Source organism: Sphaeramia orbicularis, chromosome 8 (genome assembly GCF_902148855.1).
Source record: "Sphaeramia orbicularis chromosome 8, fSphaOr1.1, whole genome shotgun sequence".
Taxonomy (NCBI): Eukaryota; Metazoa; Chordata; class Actinopteri; order Kurtiformes; family Apogonidae; genus Sphaeramia; species Sphaeramia orbicularis.
The window spans coordinates 53569801-53595762 of NC_043964.1; the positions used below are offsets into that span (position 1 = coordinate 53569801).

The 25962-nt window shown below is 36.4% G+C and overlaps 1 protein-coding gene across 6 annotated transcripts in view; it reads right to left on the reverse strand.

The window, feature by feature from the left end:
• Window positions 1-25962, reverse strand: part of LOC115423968 (neurabin-2-like) — a 91888-nt gene that overhangs the window by 51392 nt on the left and 14534 nt on the right. For 3 of the 6 annotated variants that reach the window (XM_030141017.1, XM_030141018.1, XM_030141022.1), the window contains exons 2-5: window positions 16322-16729; window positions 14776-14975; window positions 14233-14661; window positions 13419-14126 (exon numbers count right to left, since the gene is read on the reverse strand). In XM_030141017.1, the coding sequence (XP_029996877.1) occupies window positions 13419-14126; window positions 14233-14661; window positions 14776-14975; window positions 16322-16643 (1659 nt within the window). In that variant the 5' untranslated portion in view covers window positions 16644-16729. The remainder of the gene's footprint in view (window positions 1-13418; window positions 14127-14232; window positions 14662-14775; window positions 14976-16321; window positions 16730-25962) is intronic. The other 3 variants (XM_030141020.1, XM_030141021.1, XM_030141019.1) reach the window with 3 other exon arrangements.

A 25962-nucleotide genomic window follows, 5' to 3' on the forward strand; every position in this document is an offset into this window, starting at 1 on the left:
GTAATTGAAACTAAATGAGAGGAGAAAGAAAAAGGAAAAGGAGAGAGAGAGAGAGAGGAGGAAAATGGGGGGGTGATAAAAATAAATAAGTAAATAAATAAATGAAAAAAACAAATGAGATTAAAAGTATAATTTATCTACATTTGATGCCATCATAGCACTGTTACAACTTTTTTTTTCAGCATTAATTCTCATTATTTATATTATATTATATTATTATACAGTCTAATTTGCACTATGTAAAAAACTGTATTTGCACTACAATAATTTATATATTTACATAAACATATATTTTTGCAGACTTTATCCTGTATCCTGAAGTGCACTTACTATACAAATACTTCAATTTGCACTTTCTGTACATATTACAATATAAAACCCACTGTAAATAATAAACATATATACATATATTTTTAATAGACCGGACCCACACATCCACTCACTGTATAAAAACTCCACTTTGCACATTCTGTACAGATTCCATTGTAAATCCACTGTAACTGTGGACTGTTTGTCTATACTGTGTCCAGGTCCACATGTTCTGGGTTCATGTCGGAACCGTATGTCGTGGGCATTGTAAAAACCGAAGCTAAATTCCTTGTATGTGTTCACATACTTGGCCAAAAAAACAGATTCTGATTATTTATTTTGTATTGGGTACATGATGACCACCCCCCTTTGGGAACCCCCTGGTCTACTGCAGCTGAAGTGCAGAGTCGTCGCCCCCAGGATGCTGTAAATACTGTAAACACTGTAAACACTGCATGTAAATACTGTAAACACTGCATGTAAACACTGTAAACACTGCATGTAAACACTGTAAACACTGTAAACACTGCATGTAAACACTGTATGTAAACACTGTAAACACTGTAAACACTGCATGTAAATACTGTAAACACTGCATGTAAACACTGTAAACACTGCATGTAAACACTGTAAACACTGTAAACACTGCATGTAAACACTGTAAACACTGTAAACACTGCATGTAAATACTGTAAACACTGTAAACACTGTAAACACTGCATGTAAACACTGTAAACACTGTAAACACTGTAAACACTGCATGTAAATACTGTAAACACTGTAAACACTGCATGTAAACACTGTAAACACTGCATGTAAACACTGTAAACACTGTAAACACTGCCTGTAAACACTGTAAACACTGTAAACACTGCATGTAAACACTGTAAACACTGTAAACACTGCATGTAAACACTGTAAACACTGCATGTAAACACTGTAAACACTGTAAACACTGCCTGTAAACACTGTAAACACTGCATGTAAACACTGTAAACACTGAGTGTGCACGTTCAACGCCTGCTGCATTTGATCTTATTATCAGCTTAAGTCAGCGCAGCTTGGACCTGCAGAGCTCACCTGTGTGTTTACTCATTTACTGAGCGTCGTCTGTGCTGCTGTGAGGTGGGTTTGAGGGTTAAGGTGAAGTCATGTGATGAGGGTCTGCAGAAACCGTCCCCTCATAAACAGGGGTGTGAGAAGATAACCGTTCTGCAATATTTCATTTCACAATACAGTATCGATATTAAAAAATACTGTGTCGATATTTTTAGGTATTTATTCAAATGCAGATATTGTGGTGGTTCATTTTTGTTTTTTTGTTTTTCTTTTTATTTCATTTATTATTATTTAATGCTCTTTTATTAACCCTTAGGGCTCTGAGCCTATTTTGGCCAGTTTTGAGTACTTCTGATTTTGCCTTTATATACTATATAAACAAATGTTTACTATACCCATATTTGGGATCTTTTTTTTCAGCACACCTTCATCTATTTCATCTGCCTATTATGTTTCCACCTTAACCTACTGTATCAACACAAAAGGACAAAAAATACACAAAAAATATAAAATCCAGTTTGAAAAATTTATACAATTTATTGCATAAATAACACGTAGACACTTAACAAACCTTTTCAAAGACTTTAAAAGTGAATATTGGTTCTGAATACTAGGTATATAAAATCAAAATTGTAATAAATTAAAACTATACTCAAATATTTGACATAAAAGCAGATCTTTACATAGGTATTTTCTACTGTTTTGTTTTTCTTTTAGATTAATATTTTATTTATTATTATTTAACACTCTTTTATTAGCCCTTAGTGGTCTGAATCTATTTTGGCCATTTTTCAGTCCTTTTGATTTTCCCTATATATGCTATATAAACAAATGTTTACTATACCCATGCTAGGTATCTTTTTTTCAGCACAACTTCATCTATCTCATCTGCCTATTATTTTATTCACTTTAACCTACTATAAAAGCAAAAGGAGAAAAAACACACAAAAAATATAAAATCCAATTTGAAAAATGTATATAATTTATTGCATAAATAACACACAGATGCTTAATGAACCTTTTCAAAGACTTTAAAAGTGAATATTGGTTCCAAATATTAGGTATATGAAATCAAAATTGTAATAAATTAAAACTATACTCAAATATTTGACATAAAAGCAGATCTTTACATAGGTGTTTTCTCTGGTTTTGTTTTTCTTTTTGGTTTATATTTTATTTATTATTATTTAACACTCTTTTATTAAATAATGTTAGTTCCTTTGTTGGGATTGAACTAAAATAATGTTATGAACTAATAGAATATGAACATTTGAACAGGATCTTAAACTGTAATGTCTGTAAAACATGATTTCAGTTTGAACACAGGAACATTTTGTGCAGATATGGTGGATTTTCATTTTCATTTTTTCTTTTTCTTTATTGTTTATATCTTATTTATTATTATTTAACACTGTTTTATTAAATAATGGTTATTTGAAGCATCCTAAAAGCACTTTTTACTGTTTTTACTGAGAGTGGCAGATGTTAGTTCCTTTGGAAACTAGGAGAATTAGAAAAAATTTGTGATATAGCATTAGATCCTATTGTGATCAAATAAAAATGTGTTTAGAATTTGTGCATATTTCTGGTGTAATTCAATTCTCCAAGGAAATAATCATTAAAAAAAAAAGAAACAAACAAAAAAATTGTCTTTTTAACAGTATAGGGTCAAAACACGGTATTCCAAATCTCTCTGACAGGACATTTTAGAGACAATTTGACAAATTAGTGTTACTAAATCACTCACATTTTTACTTTTAAATTCATTTTTGCTTTAGTTGGACCATTTGGGATTTTCCAAAACAAGGAGCTACTTTATAGTGAAATAAATGTTGGAATGGCAGTCAATTAAAGTTCGCTCTCTGATAGGACATCACTGTGTTTTGACCTTATATCATATTGTGATCCTAGTATTGTGATTTGTATCGTATCACCAAATTCTTTCCAATATTCAGCCCTGCTCATAAACAGATACGACAGAGCAGCTGAAGGAAGCGCCTCTGCTAAACAGCAGCTATTTCTTACACTCCTACAAACACACGGCCTCTATGTTTAGTCACAGTTAAACTAAGCACTTTTATGGATGATAAAACTAATGCTGGGTTTCCCTCAGCCTACATCCAGCTGTATGTAGCTGCGGTTACACACATGTTTTCATATGTTCTGCTGAGCCACAGAGCTGTTCTACTTTTTATTTAGTTAAGCCACAGTTAAAGCAATAGCAGTTTTATTTTCACTTTGCGCTGACTAGTGTACGGTGCTACAAGGAAAAAGGCTGCATTTGGAGTTTTTGTTGTTTTGTTTTTTATTTTTATGTGCAAGTTATATTTGCGCAATTTGAGGGTCAATGGAAAAGCAACTAGTGACAATATAAAAAAAGTCATATACAGCATCCAATATATGTGATGTCAGAACAAGAACAGTTAAACATGTTAAAAAAAAAAAGGGGTGGGGGTGGGGTTCTGCCTACTTACTTAATATTACTTAATATTAAAGTCATCTATAAAGGGCTGCCAAATTGAATAAAATAACTTTACATTATCTTTTAGTGCACAGGTGTCAAACATGCGGCCCAGAGGCCAAAACCGGCCCGCCAAAGGGTCCGATCTGGCCCGTGGGATGAATTTACAAAGTGTAAGTCAGGGCATCAAACTCAAAAATAATAACATAATAACCTATAAATAATGACAGCACCAATTTTTTTTTCTCTTTGATTTAGTGCAGAAAACATTAAATTATAAAAATGTTCACATTAACAAACTATCCTCTAAAATGTGAATAACCTGAAGCTAACAACCTGAAATGTCTTAAGAAAATGAAGTGCGCTTTTAACGATATCCTGCCTGTTACTAAATGTTTTGTGTCTTTGTAGATCTGACCTATAATGCATATGTATAAATGATAAGTCGAGGCAGAATATTGATAAAATTGTACCTATATTTCTTAACAAATTCCCTTTTTTTCAGGTTATTCACATCCGTTTTGTTTGGATAGTTTTTAAATGTAAATATTGGCATAATTGAATGTTATTTTTTGCAGTAAAACAATTTGGAGTTGTCATTACACTGGTCAACAACAAATTTATTGTTTAAGTTTTTTGGGCTGATTTAGGATCATTTTGGTGCTGAATCCAAAAATCACATTCATTTTGCTCAATCAGGTCAACTTTCTGAACTATGCTACATATTGGCTTTTGAACATGTTTGCTTACATTTATGGGCATTTTCACATCATATGATACAAAATTCTTTCATATTTCTTGCAATAAACAAGTTCTGAAGATTTTACTTTTCCCAATTTATGATTAATATTTTTTTTAATATTACAGGTGAATGAAATGGCTTCGACTAGAAGATCTTACAAAAATAAGCCTGACGTATTCTGCTACATCTGCGGTGAATACACCATTGTACCTAACAGGAATCCTGTCAGAAAATGATTTTTTTTTTCTCTTAAAACCTATTTTGGGTGAGAACTATATAAAAAATCAATTGATAAAGTCACAAAAATATAATCAATTTTGTGAGAAGATCAAATTTTTCAAAATCAAATTAGCAAAAAAACACCTGACCTGATTGAGAAAAACAGATGTCATTTTTGGATTTAGCGGTGCAAAATGGTCCTAATTCAGTTGAAAAAACCTAGACAACTTGCAAAAAACATTTTTTTGTAACCCAGTGTTATTTATTACCCATCATGCTTTTATTTTACTGGTCCAGCCCACTTCAGATTAAATTGGGCTGAATGTGGCCCCCGGAAGAAAATGAGTTTGACAGCCCTGTTTTAGTGAAAATTTGATTGTCTCCAAATGTAAGTGTTGCAGAATGTGTTTCAACAGAGCCTGAGGAGTCGGAAGGCGTTTGTTCTTCCAGTTGAACAGAATAAGGCGTCAGGCCAGTAGTGTCACAAACTTCAAAACAACCCTCTGTGAGTACTACAGTCCACTCCTGTTTGTTCCACACCCAACATTACTGTTACTGTCTGGACGGATCTGTCTGTTAAAAATCTTAGCATTTGGAGTTTTTGTTGAGCAAGTCTCTATTTTGATGCTTTTAGACATGTTTTTTTTTACAATGTTCATAAGAAACAACATGATCCCTCACAATAAGTCGACACATATTTACTCGCCCCAGTTGGAGTTTGTTTTTAGTTTCCTTTCTTTAGAAGGAGAAACAAAAATAGAACACACTGCCGAGCTAAGACAGGAAACGTCCTTTGTCTCACCAGTGTTGCATAATAGAGCCAAAAAAAAAAAAAAAGAGTTTATCCCATAAAGACCCAAACATCCACCTAAACCATCTACTGATCTAAACTGTTTAATACCTGTTGATCCACTAATCCTATCAATAAATGTCAATAATTGGTGCAAAACACAGTTCTTCATCTTTTCGTGGTCATCAGATATGACCCATTTGGACATTCACAGGCTCCGTAGTTACCGTGGCAACACTTACCTTCTTGAAATATGAAGAATAAACCTTGAAATATGGCATAAGAGTGAATAAATACTTCCAAAGTGAGCAGAAAATAAGCAAAATACTTGAAAAATGGGCACAAATCATTATTTCATCACATCCAGAACCCTGTATTTATTCTGTTCACCCTCAAAAACCAAAACCATCTGCTGATCTAAACTGTTTAAACCTGTTGATCCACTAATCCTATCAATACATGGAAATAAATGGTGTAAAATACAGTTCTTCATCTTTTCATGGTCATCAGATATGACCCATTTGGACGTTCAGAGGCTCTGTAGTTACCATGGAAACACCGTCATCTTCTACAGCATTGATTCACCAGTAAAACCCATGGAGTTGGATCAGTGACAGTGGATGGACACACTGGGTTTATGTTCAATGATACATAAAATGAACAAAAATAAAAACAAACAAACAAGAAAAGCACTCAGAAAGTGCAGACCTCCGCCAAGACAGATCTGCCCCCCCCTCACGATTACCACCAAAATGTAATCATTTGTTCCTTGTGCCACTATCAACATTTCCAGAAAATTTCCTGAAAATCCATCCGTAACATTTGAGTTATCTTGCTAACGGACAAACAAACAGACAAACCCCAATGAAAACATGACCTCCGCCGTTCCTTGGTGGAGGTAATAATAATAACATGAAAAATATAAGCAAAAAATGTACTAATATGAAGTAAAAAAAGTATAAACTAAGCAACAAAATTAACTAAAACAGCCAAAGGGATCAATAAAATGAAGAAAAATGAATAAAAAAAGTCAACAAAATAACAATAACATGAACAGAGTAAACCACAAAATGAACAAAAACAAATAAAACTGTAAAACTACAGACCTCCGCTGACGCAGATCAGTTCCCCCCCAATCACCACCAAAATTCCTTGTGCCAGTATCAACATTTCCTGAAATTTTCATCCAAATCCGTCCATAACTTTTTGAGTTATCTTGCACACAGACAGACAAACAAACCAACGCTGGCAAAAACATAACCTCCTTGGCAGAGGGAATAACAACTAAAACGAATAAAAATGACTTAGACTGTTTATTATGTTTTAGAGTGAAAAAAGTAAAATTACATCAAGAAAATGTTTACATCTACAAACTATCCTTTAAAAAATGTGAATAACGTAATCAACTATGAACAAACTAAAATGTATTTAAAAAAATAAGTGCAATTTTAACAATATTCTGCCTCAGTCACAGTGGAACACAATGAACATCTGACAGATAAACAGAACCACAGTGCTTCAGTTTCACACTCAGTTTGTCTGCTATGGATTAGGATTGTCTCTGTCAACTCACCATAGATTTTTATTTGTACATTTTTTTTTAAAATCAATTTCTAGAAATTCCAGGTGACCCAACAGTTGAAACACAGTGCTTCAGTGTGAGAACAGGTGTTTGCACATCTGTAGTAAATGCTGCTTGGACATGATTGACTGTCCAGTTGAGCGTAGCCGTTAGCTGCGCAGTAAACAACGCTGCCTCAGGCCACAGCTCCACTTATAGCTCCGCTGTGGCCAAAGAGGTCTGCGGTTTAAGGTCCAAGAAAATGACAGGAATGTCTTTGACCTGGTGCCTGGCCTGAAATAAAACACCTTCCTCCTTATGATCCTCTACTGTCTGCCTAAGTGGACACAGTGCAGACGGAAAAGGGATTTCTAACGAATGTCATCAACGCCCATTTATCAGACTATTGTCCTATAAACGATTTCACCATCTTCGATTACAGGGGTGTCAAAGCCATGTTCTTTCAGGGGCCACATTCAGTCCAACAGGATTTCAATGTGTGTATTATTGTCATGAACTGGACAGAGTATATGTTTGATAAGTATATTACTGCTAAGAAATGGACAGTTTATTTTTGTGTGTTATTGTTACGAAATGGACAGAGTTTACTTTTGTTTTTTTACTATGCGTATAATTGTTGTGAAATGGACAGAGTTTAGTTTTGTTTTTTAATATGTGTATTATTGTTATGAAATGGACAGAGTATTTTTTTTTAAAATATGTATTATTGTTATGAAATGGACAGAGTTTACTTTTGTTTTTAATATGTGTATTATTGTTATGAAATGGACAGAGTTTATTTTTGTTTTTAATATGTGTATTATTGTTATGAAATGGACAAAGTTTATTTTTGTTTTTAATATATGTATTATTGTTATGAAATGGACAGAGTTTATTTTTGTTTTTAATATGTGTATTATTGTTATGAAATGGACAGTTTATTTTTGTTTTTAATATGTGTATTATTGTTATGAAATGGACAGAGTTTATTTTTGATAAGTATATTACTGCTACAAAAAATGGACAGCTTATTTTTCTGTATTATTGTTATGAAATGGACAGAGTTTATTGTTGTTTTTTAATATGTGTATTATTGTTTCTGATTTTCTGATTACAACTAACAGATCACAATGGATCTACAAACACACAAAACATTTAGTAACAGACTGAATATTGTTAAAATTACACTTTTCTTAAGACATTTCAGGTTGTTCATATTTGTTCAGGTTATTCACATTTTTGATCAAAGGATAGTTTGTAAATGTAAATATTTTCATGTTATTTTACTATTTTACACTAAAACAAAGCGAAAAAATTTGCCCTTGTCATTATTTATAAATTGTTATTATTTTACTTAGAGCTGCAACCGATTAATCGACTCAAAATGATCCAAAAAAATCATTCAACCACATCATCATTCTCCAGAACCAAAGCTTTGTTTTCTTCATTTCTCTGCTGTTAAACTTTGGTTCCACTGTTGTGTTTCACACGGACGCTTTTTGTGACGCACAAAGAAGCTTCAATTCAGGAAAAGTGCAATAGAATATTTCTCTTCAATCAATACGAGTCGATTAATCGAATCATGAATTTTTGCATTCGCTTCAAACACCAAATCGATTAATCGGTTGCAGCTCTAATTTTACTGGTTTTACCCACTTCAGATCACATTCGTCTGTATGTGGAACCTAAGCTAAAATGGTTTTGACGTCCTTGGTTGTTAATATCTTCAGTGAAATTTTTGCATTTGATAAATTCCTCCCACAGGTCGGACTGGACCCTGTGGTGGGCCAGTTTTGGTCCACGGGCCGTATGTTTGTGCTCTGTTATTTCACATTCTTCCCTCCTGTGTAACATGGTATGCTTTCCTGCTGTCAGTTAAACATTTCACTGGTGTCTTTTGACTTCAGAAGCCTGTTGAGGCCGTGACAGCTCCTTCGGTGCGTGTCAAGACATGTTTCACAAGCCACTGAGCTCCGTCAGCCGACCGCCGCATCGAGGTGGGGGCGGGGGCGGGGGCGGGGGCGGGGCTACGCACGAGGAGCGGCGTATAGAAAAGAGCTTCTGTTCTATCAAGATCTATGTTCAAACACACACGGTTTAAGCTAGAGTCAGCAGGAAATACTGTGGCGAAATCAAAGAGCTAAAATCCCCCAGAAAGCCGCCTGTGTGACGTTAAAGAGGGAGGAAGTCTTTTCAGTCATTTCCTTACACTGTCTTTTTTCTCTCTCTCTTTCTACAGTCGATAACAAATCACACACAAACACATTATATAGAAACAGCCACTGAATTCATTCTGTTTATACGTCCACATTGTTCTGTTTAACTCGTTTTTGCAGTGTAACAAACACTAGTGACATGGCACTTTATTTACTTATTTTAGTTATTTATCCTATTTCTTTGCTCTATTTATTATTATTGTGACTTCAAATTTTTAAATTTTATGTTCTTATCCTGGTTTTTATTCCAGACTGTTTTTATCTTCTCTGGGTTTTTATTGTGTTTTACTGCATCTTGTTTTTATTTATTTGATCTTATTTATTTATTTTATTCTTTTACTTATCCATGCTGCTATACTGATGAGTGATGGAACACTGAGCACTTTTTGTCCTGTCTGGACACTCCATCGAGTACCTGCCTAACAGGTTCAATGTATGTTTTGTTGTAATGCCAAAAGCAATCACTATGTCTGCAAAACAAATCTACCCGCGGGTACAAATAAAGTAACCTTGAACTTTGAACCACTAGAGCAGAGGTCTCAAACATGGGTCCAGTTCGACCCCTGGGATGAATGTGGGAAATGCAACAACTACACTGAAGATATGAATCATTTTAGTTCAGGTTCCACATACACACCAATTTACTCTCCACTGGGTCAAATCAGTAAAATACTATCATAATAACCTATAAATACTCACAACTCCACATTTCTCTCTTTTTAAATGTAAACATTTTCATGTCATTTTACTGTATTTACACTAAAACAAACTAACATTTCACAAAAATCCAAATAACCCAAACAAATATGAACATTTTGAAATGTCTGAAGTGAAAGTTTAACAATATTCCACCTGTTATTAAATGTTTTGTGTATTTGTAGATCCACTGTGATCTGTAAGTTGTAATGTACATACTGTATGTAAATGATAAACTGAGACAGAATATTGTTAAAATTGCACTTTTGTTCATGTTATCCACATTGTTTTAAAGAATAGTTGGTAGATGTAAACATTTTCATCGCATAATTTTACTTTTTCCGCTCTATAACATAGATAAAAGTTTGAGGTTGACATTATTTCTATATTATTTTATTATTTCACTGGTCCGGCCCACTGCAGATCAAATTTGGCTGAATGTGGAATTGAATTAAAATGAGTTTGACCCCCCTGCACTAGACCTTCTACAGTGGGCTACAGACCTTATACCAGCGCTGTCAGACTCATTTTGGTTCAGGTTCCACATTCAGCCCAATTTGAGTTCAAGCAGGCCGGACCAGTAAAATAATGACATACTAACTTATAAATAATGACAAATCCAAGTTTTTCTCTTTGCTTTAGTACAAAAAAAGCCCATTAAATTTTGAAAATATTTCCATTTTACAAAAATGATCTGTATAACCTGAAAAAACAAAAACAAAAACGCAATTTCATTAGAAGAATTTGTGCTGTTTTAACAATATTATGCCTCGACTTATTATTTATACGTGTGCATTACACACAAAGTTACACAAATATTTGGTAATGGGCAGAATATTGTTAATATTTTTGGAATTTGAAACTAAAATAAGAACATTTTCTACAATATTACATCTGAGCTTATTATTGACACAACTTACGGATCACAGTGGATCAAATACACAAAACACTGAGGAACAGATAGAATATTGGTACAACTGCACATTTCAGGTTGGTCATATTTGTTTTGATTTATGTATTTATTTGCATTTTATTGTGAAAGGATAGTTTTGTAAATGTAAATATTTTCATGGTGTAATGTTATTTTTTTCACTTGCATTTTTTTATCATAATTTTTCATGAAGAAAATTTGTAGTTGTCATTATTTATAGGTTATTACCTCCACCAGGAGGGATTGTGATCACTTTGCTTTGTGTGTTTGTTTGTTTGTTTTTTAGCAACTTTACAGGAAAACTATTCCACCCACCTTTCCCAAATCTTCCCCACAGATAGGCCTAGGCCCTGGGACCAACCCATTACATTTTGGGCCAAGTAGGCCAAAGTTCAAGGTCACAGCAAGGTCACAAAATCTACAATTTTCCTATCTCTTATCATTGAGCAATTATCGAAAATCCATAAAAAATTCAAAATGACTCCGATTAGCCTCCAATTTGATCCACCTGTAGCTTAGAATGATATCTTGTATCTGGCAAAAAAATTGTCCACATCCACTGTGGAATGTGGACTCTGTGGACATTTACATTTAACATTGAAAATCCCATTTATGACACATTTTTCATTAGAACTCAACAAATGTTGATTGGCATTTAATCTAATTGGACAGACACATGACTGGTACCAAGCTTCAACTTTTTCTGCTGTATGAAACAACCTGGAAACTGTTGAATTTAAACAGAAATAGTCGATCCACACATGCACACTGTTCAGGGTGCTTGGCAGAGGTTTGTGTTCTCTGAACACTTGTTATGTTTTGATTTTACTTGCGATCACATTGCTCTGTGTGTGGAACCTGATCTAAAACCATTTGGACCACCTTGACTGTTAACATCTTCAGTGTAATTTTTGCACTTTCATCCTTGGGGCCGGACTGGAACCTTTTGCAGGCTGGACTTGACCTCTGGGATGCATGTTTGACACTCCTGCCTTATAGTCTTAGATGAAGAGGCTGTCAAGTGTTAACCACCGCCGCTGACTGCGAAGCCACAAGGGAAGTGCTTCAACATCAAGTTCCTCTAAAGGGTGCTCAACACTGGCTCCAATTCCTCTCAGAACTACGAGCAAAAAGGAGCTCAAAGCTAAAAAGCCGGCGTTTGAAACTAACGGGGTTTCCTTCTGGCTTCAACACCTCAACCCTTTATGGGGCAAGTGACTATTTTTGGTCATTTCTGCAAATGTTAAATACGGGGCCAATGCCACGCCTCATTGAGGTCAAGAAGCATGTTGGTTTATATAGAACTATACAGATTCAGACACTGTATGATCTCACAATAGTTGTTTTATTGCATGTGTTTACTTTTTAACAAGAGTTACTTGGATGTTTTATGGCAACAGGAGGAAGACTGTTGTCATGGCAACCAACGATGAGGTAGATGGCGATGCCCAATAACAAAGATTGCAACTAAGGTTGAAATTTGTATTTCAGACTATTTCAATGAGTTCCCTATAAAGCAGGGGTGTCAAACATGCGGCCCGGGGGCCAAAACTGGCCCGCCAAAAAGTCCAATCTGGCCCGCGGGATAAAATTGCAAAGTGCAGAAATTATACTAACGATATTAACAATCAAGGATGTCAAACTCATTGTAGTTCAGGTTCCACATACAGACCAATATAATATAAAGTAAAATAATAGCATTATAACCTATAAATAGTGACAACACCATTTTTCTAGGTTCAACTCGACTCGTTTTGCTCTTTTATTTCTATATTCACATGGGTATTTTGTTCTGTTGTTTGTATACTACAAAAGTACTATTGTGATATTGCTGGGCATAAATGTACTTTTTGAAATTGATAACACCGTTTTCTTAAATAACGGTTATTTCAAGCATCCTAAAAGCACTTTTTACTGTCTGAAAGAGGCAAATGTTTGTTTTTTTTTCATTGGGAATGCACAAAAATAATGTTATGATGTTGGATGATTCAGGGACTGAACACGATGGATTCTTTTCACAATAGAGTCCAAACATTTAAGCAGGATATTAAACTGTAATGTCTGTAAAACATTATTTATTTATTTATTTATTTGTGTGTTTTTTTTGTACTGGTAAAGTTGCATGTTAAAACTTTATTCATCCAAATGCTGCACTATAAGTTTTTCCAGAAAATAATCTTTTAAAAAAAAGGAACAAATCAAAAAATATCGCCGTGTTAACAGTATCATGATATATCGTGATATATCATATTGTGATCCTAGTATTGTGATTTGTATTGTATCACCAGATTCTTGTCAGTACACACCCCTTCTAAGGACCTGGTAGACGTTACTCCCTTGCTGTGATGATGACAACTGTAAGAACCAACTGTTCCACATAATGGAGACGAAGGCTGTGAATGAAGACTAATCACATCCAGAAAAGCTCACTCACCTTGATTGGCTCAGTGCTGAACTGGATCTTCCTATTGCTTGGTGGAGGCTCCTCTTCCTCAGGTAGGCCTGGGATCTCTGAGCAGCTGGTCTCCGGATGGTACTCTTCCTCTTCGTCCTCATCCTCCTCATCATCCAACTGACTGCCCCCAGAATCCTCCTCCCCGATCCCACTGTATGCGCTGATATCCACCAGATCCCCCTCAGAGTAATCCTCCTTCCTTGAGCCATCGTCATCATTCTCCTCCTCTTCCTCCCCCTTCCTCTCATAGTCCAGTCCTTTCTCCTCGGAGGAGGGAGAGGAAGACGGAGGCTCTTTTTCTCCATTTTCCAGGGAGGCGTGAACCTCAGCTTGAACAAGTCTAGCTCCAGCTTCGGACCCCACTGCGGACTGATCCTGTCCTTCCTGATCCAAAGAAACTGCTGTATTCGAACACGGGCCCTCAGAAGCTGTCTGGTCCTCCAACTCTGGTTTGGCCTCTGAAGGAGAAGAGGAGGAAGTCACAACCACTGAGGAAGATGAGGAGTTGGAAGAGTTGGAGTGTCCATCTCCCGACTGTCCGGACATGTCTTTGTCCTCACTCGTCAGGACTCCTCCTATGCTCCCAGGTGGAGAACTTGTCTCTTTTGGTGGCTCTGCTGCTTGATTGGCTGTAACTCCTGTTGTCGCCTCCTCTTGGCCGTCCTTTCCTGGAGGGACCACAGTGGCCTGAGAGAGACAAAGACAGAGACAATAATCCAAATTAATAGTGCTTCTTTCCCTCGTACTTTGGCAGTACCTACAGTATGATTTAAGTTAAGTGTATTTTATTCACCTTCCTCAGTGTGGCCTCTGTCCTGGCAGGAGGTTTGGGTTTTGGTGCTAGGGCGGGGCCTGACCGACGGTTCTGGAGGTAGACATTGTTTTGTAGTTCACCTTTCTCAAACACTGCACTGAGCTGGCTCACCGTGGGGCTAACAGCCTCACCAGGCCCGATTACACCTGCAGGAGCCGGAATAGAAGCTGGAACAGGAGCAGGGGCCGGGGTGGGGGCAGGGACGGGGGCAGGGGCAGGGGCAACGGCGGGGGTGGGGGCAGCGACAGGGGCGGGGGCGGAGGAAGGGGCAGCGGCAGGAGGGTCATCCAGCCGGTCCAGAGCTTCAGTGGAGCCATTGAAACGAGCCACGACATCCAGGCGCCCATCCTGGAAACCAGACGCCCGCTCCTTCTTTAGCAGGATCCGGTTTGTCGCCGCTTGCTTCTCCTAGGAGATCATTGAAATTTCAAATTACAACAAAAACGGTACGAAGTAAGAAAGACTGATTCAAAACAATAATCAAACAAACTGACTAATAAATTTAAAGTATGGTCTACTGACCTGCAGAGTCCGCTGTTCAAAGATCCTCCTGGTCTCCTGGAGCTTGGAGAAGCCTCCACCTTCCAAGCCAACTTTGGAATCAAATCGGTTGACCCTCTCTGACACTGTGCCCCCAAGTTTAAGAAGAGCACTGTGGTCGACATTCTCATTGAGACTTGATGCTCTTGGCAGAGATAATTTCACCACCTGGTCTTTAACTGGCAAAGACATGAAGATCAGTGGAAAGCAGGGCCGTTAGCTGGTAAGAATCTGCTGATACCATACATATGATAGAGCCGTTATCATTCAATTTACTGTGATTTTTGTAATATGTTCATGAATCTCTGGAGCAGGGGTCGGCAACCTGCGTCTCCAGAACCTCATGCGTCTCTTCATCCTCCTTGTAGAGGCTCCTCCCTTTACTGCGGTCAAGCCAGCCGCCATTCTCCTCTGCACGGTCAATCCAGCCGCTAGCATTTTTGTTGTGTGCTACTCATTCGACAATTACGGTAGATGAGCTGCATGGAGCAAATGTGCCTTCCGGACAACCAAAGTAAGGGTTCATTTATGCTCTACGCTAAAGACGCAGACGGACGGAAGGTTCTGTCCATCCTTTGTATATTACTCATGTAATTCTGTCTGTTTTCCAAGGGCTTGGACCCAGACAGAATATGGAGCAGTACAACTGGGAACTGTGGAGGCAGTGTTGAGTTTGGAAGAGAATCATTTCTATAAATAGCGATACTTTTCATGGAGCGACTGTATGAGTATGAGTACTGTGTACTTTTGGAGTAATCCTACAACAGATTTCCTTCCAAGCTACAAAAGTGTGTTTTTTCATCTGAAATGGGCTTTAGACTAAATTCAATGATGACTAAAATTATTTTTTCCAATAAGTACCTCATGAATTTGGTATATTTGGTATTAGTACTTCATATACTATTAGCACAAATACTATGAACTACTTTTACTGTGTACTTTTGGAGTAATCATACTCAAAAATCCCTTCCAAGCTCCAAAAGTGTTTTTTCATCTGAAATAGGATTTAAGACTGAATTCAATGATGAATACAATTATTTTTTCCAATAAGTACCTCGTGAATTTGGTATTTTTGGTATTAGTACTTAATATACTATTAGCACAAATACTATGAACTACTTTTACTGTGTACTTTTAGAGTAATCATACTCCAGAATCCATTCCACACTGCACTTCTGTGTTGTATTCAGTGGTTGTAACAGATAAAATGTAAAAAAAGATTAAAACTTTTAAAAGTTTCTAAGCTCTGTTATTTTTTGTGGCTCCAGACTTTTTTTTTTTTTTTTTTTTTGCGGAAGAGGGGACAGAATGGCTCTGACTGATGATATAGGTTGCAGACCCCTGCTCTAGAGGAAGCTCAAAGGTCAAGTTCACAAAACATCTGTTAGCAATAACTGATGGTACCTGAGAACTGCATGAACACATTATGATACAAAGATACTAGAAGAAGAAGAAGAAGAAGAAGAAGGCGGCTCAGGTTTGTACTACGTTCTGCTGTTTGTCAGATGTTGGTCATGTTCTAACTTACCTATCATTTTAGCGCCATCTTCCTCGTCACCAGGCGACTGCATCTGCATGAACATGTTCTTGATACGGTGAACGTTTGATCCATACTTCCGGCCCCTCCCGGTCGGGCGGGGCAAGAGAGCAGGCTTCGAGTCAGGATCCACACCCCTGTTGGCGGCATTGTTGAGGTGGTCAGTCGCCTTCTTCAGCGCCGCAAGCCCTGCCTCGTAGGCGTTGCGATGGGGGGAGGGGCTCCGCAGACTGGAATTCCCGCTGCTCCCTCCACCGCTCCCACTGGAGGCGCCGTTGCCTCCCGTGGCCGTAGGGGGTTCGGTTTTCATCATGTTTGGTCAATCAAATGCCCCCTGGTGAACAGCAGGTTAGCAGGGATGAGGACGGCAGCATCCTGGAGCTGTTTGGCATTCACCTCCTACAGGGAAACAGAAAAATGAAGTATGAAAATGATTATCTGTGAATGCACCTGCGCATTACTGTCACCTGTTGGACAGTGTTTATCTTGGGGCTCTGATTGATTGATTGATTGATAGATATATTTATTTCGAATATGAATGTTTAAACAGAAGAAAATAAATAAACAAAACACTTAAACATAAGACATAAGTCATATAATACATATTCGACTAGAGAAGCACTCAGAGAGCGCAGACCTCCGCCAAGGCAGCTCAGTCCCACCCCCCATCTTCACCAAAATTTAAATATTTGTTCCTTGTGCCAGTATCAACATTTCCTGAAAATTTCATGAAAATCTGTCCATAACTTTTTGACTTATCTTGTTAACAGACAAACAAACAAACAGAGAGCCGTTACACTTGGCAGAGGTAATAACGAAAGACATTTTATAGTAAGAAAAACCCAAAAATATCCCCCTTTTCAAGCACCCACAGTCTCACACAGAACAGGTCTACATGATAAGCACACTGATCCACAGTCTCACTCACATACACAAAATAAAATGAAAAATGTGTGGTAAATGGGATTTTCAGTGTTAAATGTAAATGTCCACAGAGTCCACATTCCACAGTGGATGTGGACAATTTAGTGCCAGATACAAGATATTGTTCTAAACTACGGGTGGATTAAATTGGAGGCTAATCAGAGTCGTTTGGAATTTTTTTATGAATTTTCGAAAATTGCTCAATGATGACAGATAGGAAAACTGTAGATGTTGTGACCTTGCTGTGACCTTGAACTTTGGCCTACTGGGACCAAAATTGAATGGGTTGGTCCCAGGGCCTAGGCCTATCTGTGGGTACAGTTTGGTAAAGATGGTTGGAATAGTTTTCCCGTAAAGTTGCTAACAAACAAACAAACAAACATACAAAGCAAAGTGATCACAATACCTCCTGGCAGAGGTAATAAGGAGTGAGAAGAAGTACAACTTATAAACTTATAATTAGTAATAATAATATTAATAACCTTCCTAGTCTAAGCATGTCTGACATTCGTTACAAACTGCACTTCTCTCACGCATCACTGTGTTTCTACAGTAAACTGCGTCAGTCACTGGTACATTCTAATTTACACAGCAGTTTTGGGGAAACGTCCTTCTTATTTCTGTTCACTGTTAACCTGGGATCATAGAAGTTCCAATTTCCACTCGATGAACACTTTGAAACTGTTTGTTCCACAAATAAGGACTGAATTAGGACAAAAATCTTTGACGTTTTCAGCTCCTGGAACCAGCTACAGCCTGAGCTTCATCTACAAACACTGATTCCTTTGACTGATTTTAAAGAGCGCACAAAAACCCTGGAATCGAGGCTTGCATACGGTTAGTAATAACGTTTAAATTCTAATTATCATGATAACCGTGTTTGATTACCGCACTTTTTAGGGAAAAAAACGCCTATGTAAAGATCTGCTTTTATGTCAAATATTTGAGTATAGTTTTAATTTATTACAGTTTTAATTTTATATACCTAATACTTGGAACCAATATTCAATTTTAAAGTCTTTGAAAAGGTTCGTTTAGCATCTTTGTGTTATTTATGCAATAAATTATATACATTTATCAAATCACATTTTATATTTTTTTTTGTGTGTTTTTTGTCCTTTTATGTTGTTATAGTAGGTTAAAGTGAAAAAATAATAGGCACTTGATATAAATGAAGTTGTACTGAAATAAAAAAATCCCAAACATGGGTATAGTAAACATTTGTTTATATAGTATATAAAGGCAAAATCAAAAGGACTGAAAAACAGACAAAATAGGCTCAGACCACTAAGGGTTAATATTTGAATGTTTCTGCAACAGAAGGGACATTGTGCCAATTATTGTATTTGGGTTTTTTTTTTTGTTTGTTTTTTTTGAAAATACAACTTGGTTAAATTATTCCAGTGTATGTATTAGTACTTTTTGAACATTTTGAGCACAATTTCAATAATACCGAGATAATAATGATAATCGTGATAATTTTGGTCACAATAACCGTGATATAAAATTTTCATATGGTTACATCCCTAGTTTCCACTGATTGTATATGTTTTTTCTGTGTTTGCAGATGCTTTTATTATTGTAAAACTGGAATTATGGGACTGGATCACTGCCGTCTTGGCCAGGTCTCCCTTGAAAAAGAGATCCCCAACTCTATGGGACCAATGTGGTTAAAGGTTACAAAAAAAAAAAAAAAAAAAAAAATTATGTTCATTACTTTAATGATGAACTCACTAATGATGTGTGACTAATCAATGGAAAATTAACCCATAAAGACCCAGTGCTACTTTAGCGTCAGTTCCCAGAAGATTTTTTTCTATATATTTAACCTTTACTACATGATTTAACACCATTTATTATGAAATAATCCTCCGTATTTTGCATTTTTCCAGTAAAAATCAGGTATTTTCCTATATTTAATTCACTGATCATGTAGATGTTCATTAAAGCTCAGATTAAAGTTGAGGCTTATTATATCAGAAACAGAGAAAACTGAAGAAAAAGTGACTTTTTCAGTAAAATATAACATAAACCCAGTGTGTCCATCCACTGTCATCGATCCAACTCCATGGGTTTTACTGGTGAATCAATGTTGTAGAAGATGACGGTGTTTCCATGGTAACTACGGAGCCTCTGAAAGTCCAAATACGTCATATCTGATGACCATGAAAAGATGAAGAACTGTATTTTACACCAATTATTGACATGTATTGATAGGATTAGTGGATCAGCAAGTATTAAACATTATAAATCTGTGGATTGTTTTAGTTTCTGGTGGATATTTAGGTCTTTGAGGGTTAAATGAATAACAATGCTATTAAATTTACAAGAAGAATTTTTGCTTTTGAACAAAACAAGATCATTTCCCTCGTAAAATAAACAAAAATGCACAAAATCAGCTGTTTAGATGGAAGGAATGTGTGATTTTGACAATGATATAATCTGAAAAAGCCACCAAACTACTGATCAAAATGAGATTTATTGAGAATAGGACTTTCCTTTAAAATCAATTACATGTAAATAAAAAGAAAAATTTACTTTTTCTGCAAAATATACCATTAACTGAACATAAACCCAGTGTGTCCATCCACTGTCACTGATCCAACTCCATGGGTTTTACTGGTGAATCAATCTTTACATTTTTTATTTATTTTATTCCTTTTTTTTTCATGTTATGTATTATTTTATACATCTTTTATTCGCTTTTATTTATTTTTGTTCATTTTCTTACCCGTTTCTACATTTTTTTCTTTTTTTTTTTTTTCAGTTTGTAGCCTGTTTTATTGATGTTACTTATTATTTGGTTGATTTATTATTAATTTCTGTTCATTTTCTTCATTAATTTGGCTTTTTGTTCATTTTGTTGCTTATTTTATTTTTGTCAGTTTTTTGCCTATTTTTTCCACATTATTTATTATTTTGTAGATTTTTTAATTCATTTTTGTTATCCACTTCTCCAGTGTCATTGATCCAACTCCATGGGTTTTACTGGTGAATCAATGTTGTAGAAGATGACAGCGCTTCCATGGTAACTATGAAGCCTCTGAACGTCCAAATGGCTCATATCTGATGACCATGAAAAGATGAAGAACTGTATTTTACACCAATTTTTGACATGTATTGATAGGATGAGTGGATCAACAGGTATGAAACAGTTCAGATCAGTAGATGGTTTAGGTTAAAGGAGGACGTTTGGGTCTTTATGGGTTAAACGAAGGGAATTCATTTCAAGCTTCTACAGAAATAATAGTGGTTTTTATTATTTGTCAATGATATGAATGAACATGAATATAAATATGAGATAAATGATAGAATAACTTTTGGATGAATTTGTTGGAATATCTCAACTTCGATCTCAACTACCTCAAATGTTCCTCTTTGTAAATTCCGTGGCATTCCTCCATTCAGATTTTATCTTTTACTCTCTTTCTTCACAAGTGAATGAGAAAAAACTAATGAGACTTCAAAGAACCGCATCTTGTTCGTTTGTGCCGTTTCAGAAGGGCCACATGCTGCTCGCCGAGCTGTCAAAATAATCCAATTAAAACGATGACGCACTGTGACCTCACATGTTGTGTGTCTTTGTGCTGCTGTTCTCGTTTGCCAAAGTCGCTGCGACAAAGTCGGAGTGTGTGAACGCAGAACACTCCCCTGCTCCCCAGATATCAAACTGTTTTCTCATGATCACAATCTAATTTACTGGCTGATTGCGTTTGCAGTGTGAGCTTGTCAGATCTGTGCGCCACTAATGTGATGTTTTCATCAGAGCTCATCTCTGCTTCTGTTTCTTATGTGGCCGACAGACGACTGGAACCACAAAGCTGTGAAATACACACACATGTTAATCAACACAAATCCTGTGGTGCACACTGAAACTTGGCAAAAACGAAGCTCCAAAATATGGATATAATTCTAAAAAAAAAATCACTCTATATTAACACCTAACTTTAACTAGGGCTGCACGATATTTGGAAAAAAACTGACACTGCGATTTTTTTAACCCTGCGATATACACTCAAGGAAAAAAGAAACGCACCATTTTCATTTTCTCGATTTTTTCATAAATATGACAGTTATTGCAAAATTGCAAACTACAATGAGTTCAGTACTATTCTGAGTCCAAGTGAAATGATTGTTTTCCTGGTTCCGGTTGATTGATTTGGATTACCAATTAGAACTGTATTTGTGTATTCCTCACCCATGTCTGCTCAGGAGTCAAACTCACAGATGAATTAGACCTCTCCTCATTTGTGTACAACCATTCCCTTTAAAAAGACACCAAAATGGAGCACAAACACATTTGTCCGCAATGACACCACTACTGCAACCGGAGAGAGATCGGGCCATTGGCATGCTTCAAGCTGGATGGAGCCAGGGTGCCGATTGGCATGGTCCTGTGCAGCGGTTGTAACAGGCGGTCGACCAGATCTGGGACAGTCGTTGGAGGAGCCGGTGGTGTGGTAACGTTCAGAAAGGCGTCCAACGGTAGAGTGGTGGAGTCCAAACAGCCTGGCTACGGCCCGTCTGCTCCGTCCAGTTTGAATCATGCCAGTGGCCCCATCTCTCTCCGGTTGCAGTAGTGGTGGTATTGTGGACAAATCAAGTCCAAGTCCGGCCCTTGGGATGAATTTGTGAAATGCAAAAATTACACTAATATATTAACAATCCTTTCAGTTCAGGTTCCACATTCAGAACAATTCAATCTCCAGTGGGCAGGACCAGTCAAATACTATCATAAAAACATATAAATAATGACAACTCCAAATGTTTCTCTTTGTAAATGTAAATATTTTCACGTATTTACACTAAAACAAAGTATAATTTTGCAAAAAAAAAAAAAAGAATAACCTGAAATGTCTTAAAGCTCTACCGTATGATGTGGCATTTTTACACTTTTCTTTTGTCATCTTAAAATGCTCCTAATAAGCATGTGTCAAACTAAAATATAAAAGAAATCCACCAGGTTTTGAAACTCAAAAATGTTTAATTCTCATATAGTTCTGATAAAAGTCTAACCAATCATTTTAGTCGGTCCGAATGAAATAATTGGCCGAACTTGGCTGAGCCTCCTGTCAATCATCCATTACTGCCGTCCAGCATCCGATCCATTATCGCTCTCCGCATCTGATATGTGTCCCTCTGAATCTGACACTTCACTGGCGCTGCTTCTCCTGTCACTGACCACAGTCTACTGTCTAAGGATGTGTTTGGATAGAACTGACATGCACATGTGGAAGGGAAGAAACGGATTTATGAACAGAAACAACAACTGAGGGGCACAAACAGGAGTCTGATGAATGAAGGATGAGATAAAAGTCCGGAAGTCTGGTGAACTGGACTGAACAGGTCTGCAGGAAGCTCAGCTTTTATGACCGCAGTACCGATTCAGGTACATGTACATGGTGTCACACTGTGTAAGATTATGTAAGATGATAAATGTATGGACTATGAAACCTCAAATGTCCACAGAAAATTCGCGGAGGCCGCGTGTTCACAGTGTGCGTGCTGGGCACCTCATCAGCTGAAGACGCTGACCCAGCGCTGCACAGACCAGACCCTTAACTACATGGTCTACTGATGGAACAGGGCCCACGGCAGATGAATGATGTATCTGATTACTGAGGGCGGGGTCCGCGGACACGCCAAAGCGGACCGGACCTCCACTTCCACCTTCGCTTCCATCACGCGCATCAGGTAAGAGAAGGGGAGCATCAGAGCGCAACAACACTGAGGGATTTACATGCAGTTCTATCAGGCTGCCCTCCGCGTCGAAATCCTAGCGGAAGGGGTACCCCCTGCGTCAAACGGGGCTCTGACTATGCGTCCATTTCTGACGACTTGGGATGAGCGGGCTTACTTATGTTCAAACTTTTACCAAGTGCTGTGAGAAGTGCCACATCGGTAGGTATAGCTTTAAGAGAAGTAAGTAAAATTTGAACAATTTTCTGTTTGTTATTAAATGTTTTGTGTATTTGTAGATCCACTGCGATCTGTAAGTTCTAATGTATGTCTTTTTTCGCTCTAAAACATGGAGAAAAGTTTGGAGTTGACATTATTTATATATATTATTATGTTATTATTTTACTGGTCCGGCCCACTGCAGATCAAATTTAGCTGAATGTGGAACTGAACTAACATGAGTTTGACAGCCCTGTGCTAGGATAACACATCATTAGCATGTTTACATAGATATCATACCTGTCTAATGTACAGTCGACTTTACTAAAGCATCACAGTCTGCTTTGAATGAAACATTATATATTCTGTATGTTCTATCTGCACTCTTCTGTTTTACTTTATTTTAATTGATTACGTATGTTTTATTGATTATGTTTTAATTGTGTGCTTTTAACCCATCTCTTTTCCATTTTTATAAAACACTATGAATTGCCCTGTGTATGAATTGTGCTATACTACTAAATTTGCCTTGCCTATATTATATATATCATATTATTATTTGCAATTATTAGTTTGCTTAGTTGTTTTTAGATATGCTTATCTAGACTCCCTTTTCAGATGTTTTTAGACTTGTTACAGTTTGTTAGATATGCTTCTTTATATTTATATAGGCTCCTTATTTAAAGTTATATTATTGTTATAGTTCTTTGCTTCGATTGTAGATGCTCGCTGAAGGAGTACCTGCAAAGGAAGACTTCCATTGTATGATGTAACGTCTGGTTCACTGTGCATATGGCAAATTATTCTATTCTATTCTATTCTGGCATCAGTTTGTTCTGTTTAGGGTTGTTAATATTTTAATGTTACTACAACAGAAAGAACATTATGTGTGTTTTTTCAAAATAGAACTTGGTTAAATTATTTCAGTGTTGTGCGTAAGTACTTTTTGAATATTTTGAGCACATTTCAACAATACCGTGATAATAGTAATGATGATCATGATTATTTTGGTCATAATAACCGTGATATGAAATTTTCATGTTGTTACATCCTTAACGGCAGCTTTTGGGCAGAACAAGACCGACCTGGAACACTACTAAAACTCTTCTTTCTTCACTTGCACCATAGTTGCCCTGATAGGCGAGGAAGTAGAATTCCACGACAATTGCGTATTTCCGGTCAAAAATACAGAAGTAGTGAAAAAAGTCTATATTATGGTCATTCATGGTATGTTTTTGTAAATTTGTGTGCAGAGAAAAAAATTTAACTGATAAGTCGGGTCAGGAGCTGAAACCGTTTGGAAATAAGGCAGTGTATCGGCAAGAATCTGGTGATACGATACAAATCACAATACTAGGATCATGATGCGATATATCATGATACTGTTTAAAAGGCAGTTTTTTGTTTGTTTCTTTTTTAAAAATGATTATTTCTTTGAAGAACTGAATTACACCAGAAATCTGCACAAATACTAAACACATTTTTATTGGATCACAACAGGATCTGATGCTATATCACAAAATGTTCCTGTGTTCAAACTGAAATGATGTTTTATAGACTTTACAGTTTAAGATCCTGTTCAAATGTTCATATTCATTAGTTCAGAACGTTATTTTTGTGCAATCCCAACAAAGGAAGTAACATTATTTAATAAAAGAGTGTTTACTCTCCGGTATCCCGTCCACCAAGGCCCTTACTAAGCATCAAGTGTGCCTTTTTGGCACACTTGTGGAATAATGTCAAAAAAATTTTCATACACTTTGTTTTTAATTCTTTTACACTTTTTTCTATTTCATTACCTTGAGCTGTGAATAAAAATACCAAATACTCAATAACTGTCACATTTTTTTACCTTTAAATGCTGTGTTTGTAATGTAAACAAACCGTTTTTTGGATGCCAAAAACACAAAAAATTAATTTTTTTCAATATACTACATAAAAATTGGATCACATATCATTTTATTTTTGCAGCCTGGCATATGTCAATGATTAACAGCAACATCAATTAATTTGCATTATTATTATTTTTGGTGCTAGGTCAAATGTTCAAAAATACTAGCATCTGTCACCAAGTGTGCGTAAAATGCACACCTATAAATCAAACTATTAAATATTACATATTGATTTATTTTTCTGCTATAATTTGATTTTATTTTTGTCAATCAAGGTCAGCCCTAATCATACAGATCAAATGGAAGAAATAGTGCGTTTTAGGCACACTTGACAGATGCTAGTCTGGTCATTTTCTTTCGTTTACAATGTGCACATTTGAGTTGGTGGACAGAATTTTAAAGATCATGCAAAAATGAACAACTTTTGAATTCTAACCTTATTTAAATTGTGAAAAATAATCTAAAGTTTTTTAACACCAAGTGCAAAGTGTGCCTAAAAGGTGCACCCGGATACTGGAGGGTTAAATAAGATTAAATAAAATAGAAAAAAAACAAAAAAAAAACAAAAATGAACCTCCACAATATCTGCATTTGAATGAATACCTAAAATTATCGATACAGTACTTTTTAATATCGGTACAGTATTGTGAAATGAAATATTGCGATACACTGCAGAACCGATATTTTCTTACAGCCGTATTTGGGAACCACTGGCCTGGATGAAGGATTATAAAACCAGGGTTTAACCGTACACCAGTGGTTTTATAAGTCTGACGCCGTCTCAATCAAATGAGGACAAATGTACTAAAATCCAGTCTCAGACCGTGGGATCAGTGTGAAAATTCACAGCTGAGGTGTGAACATTCATACAGTAGTTGAACTCTGTCTCCAGCGAACCGTGAATCCTTTAATCCTACG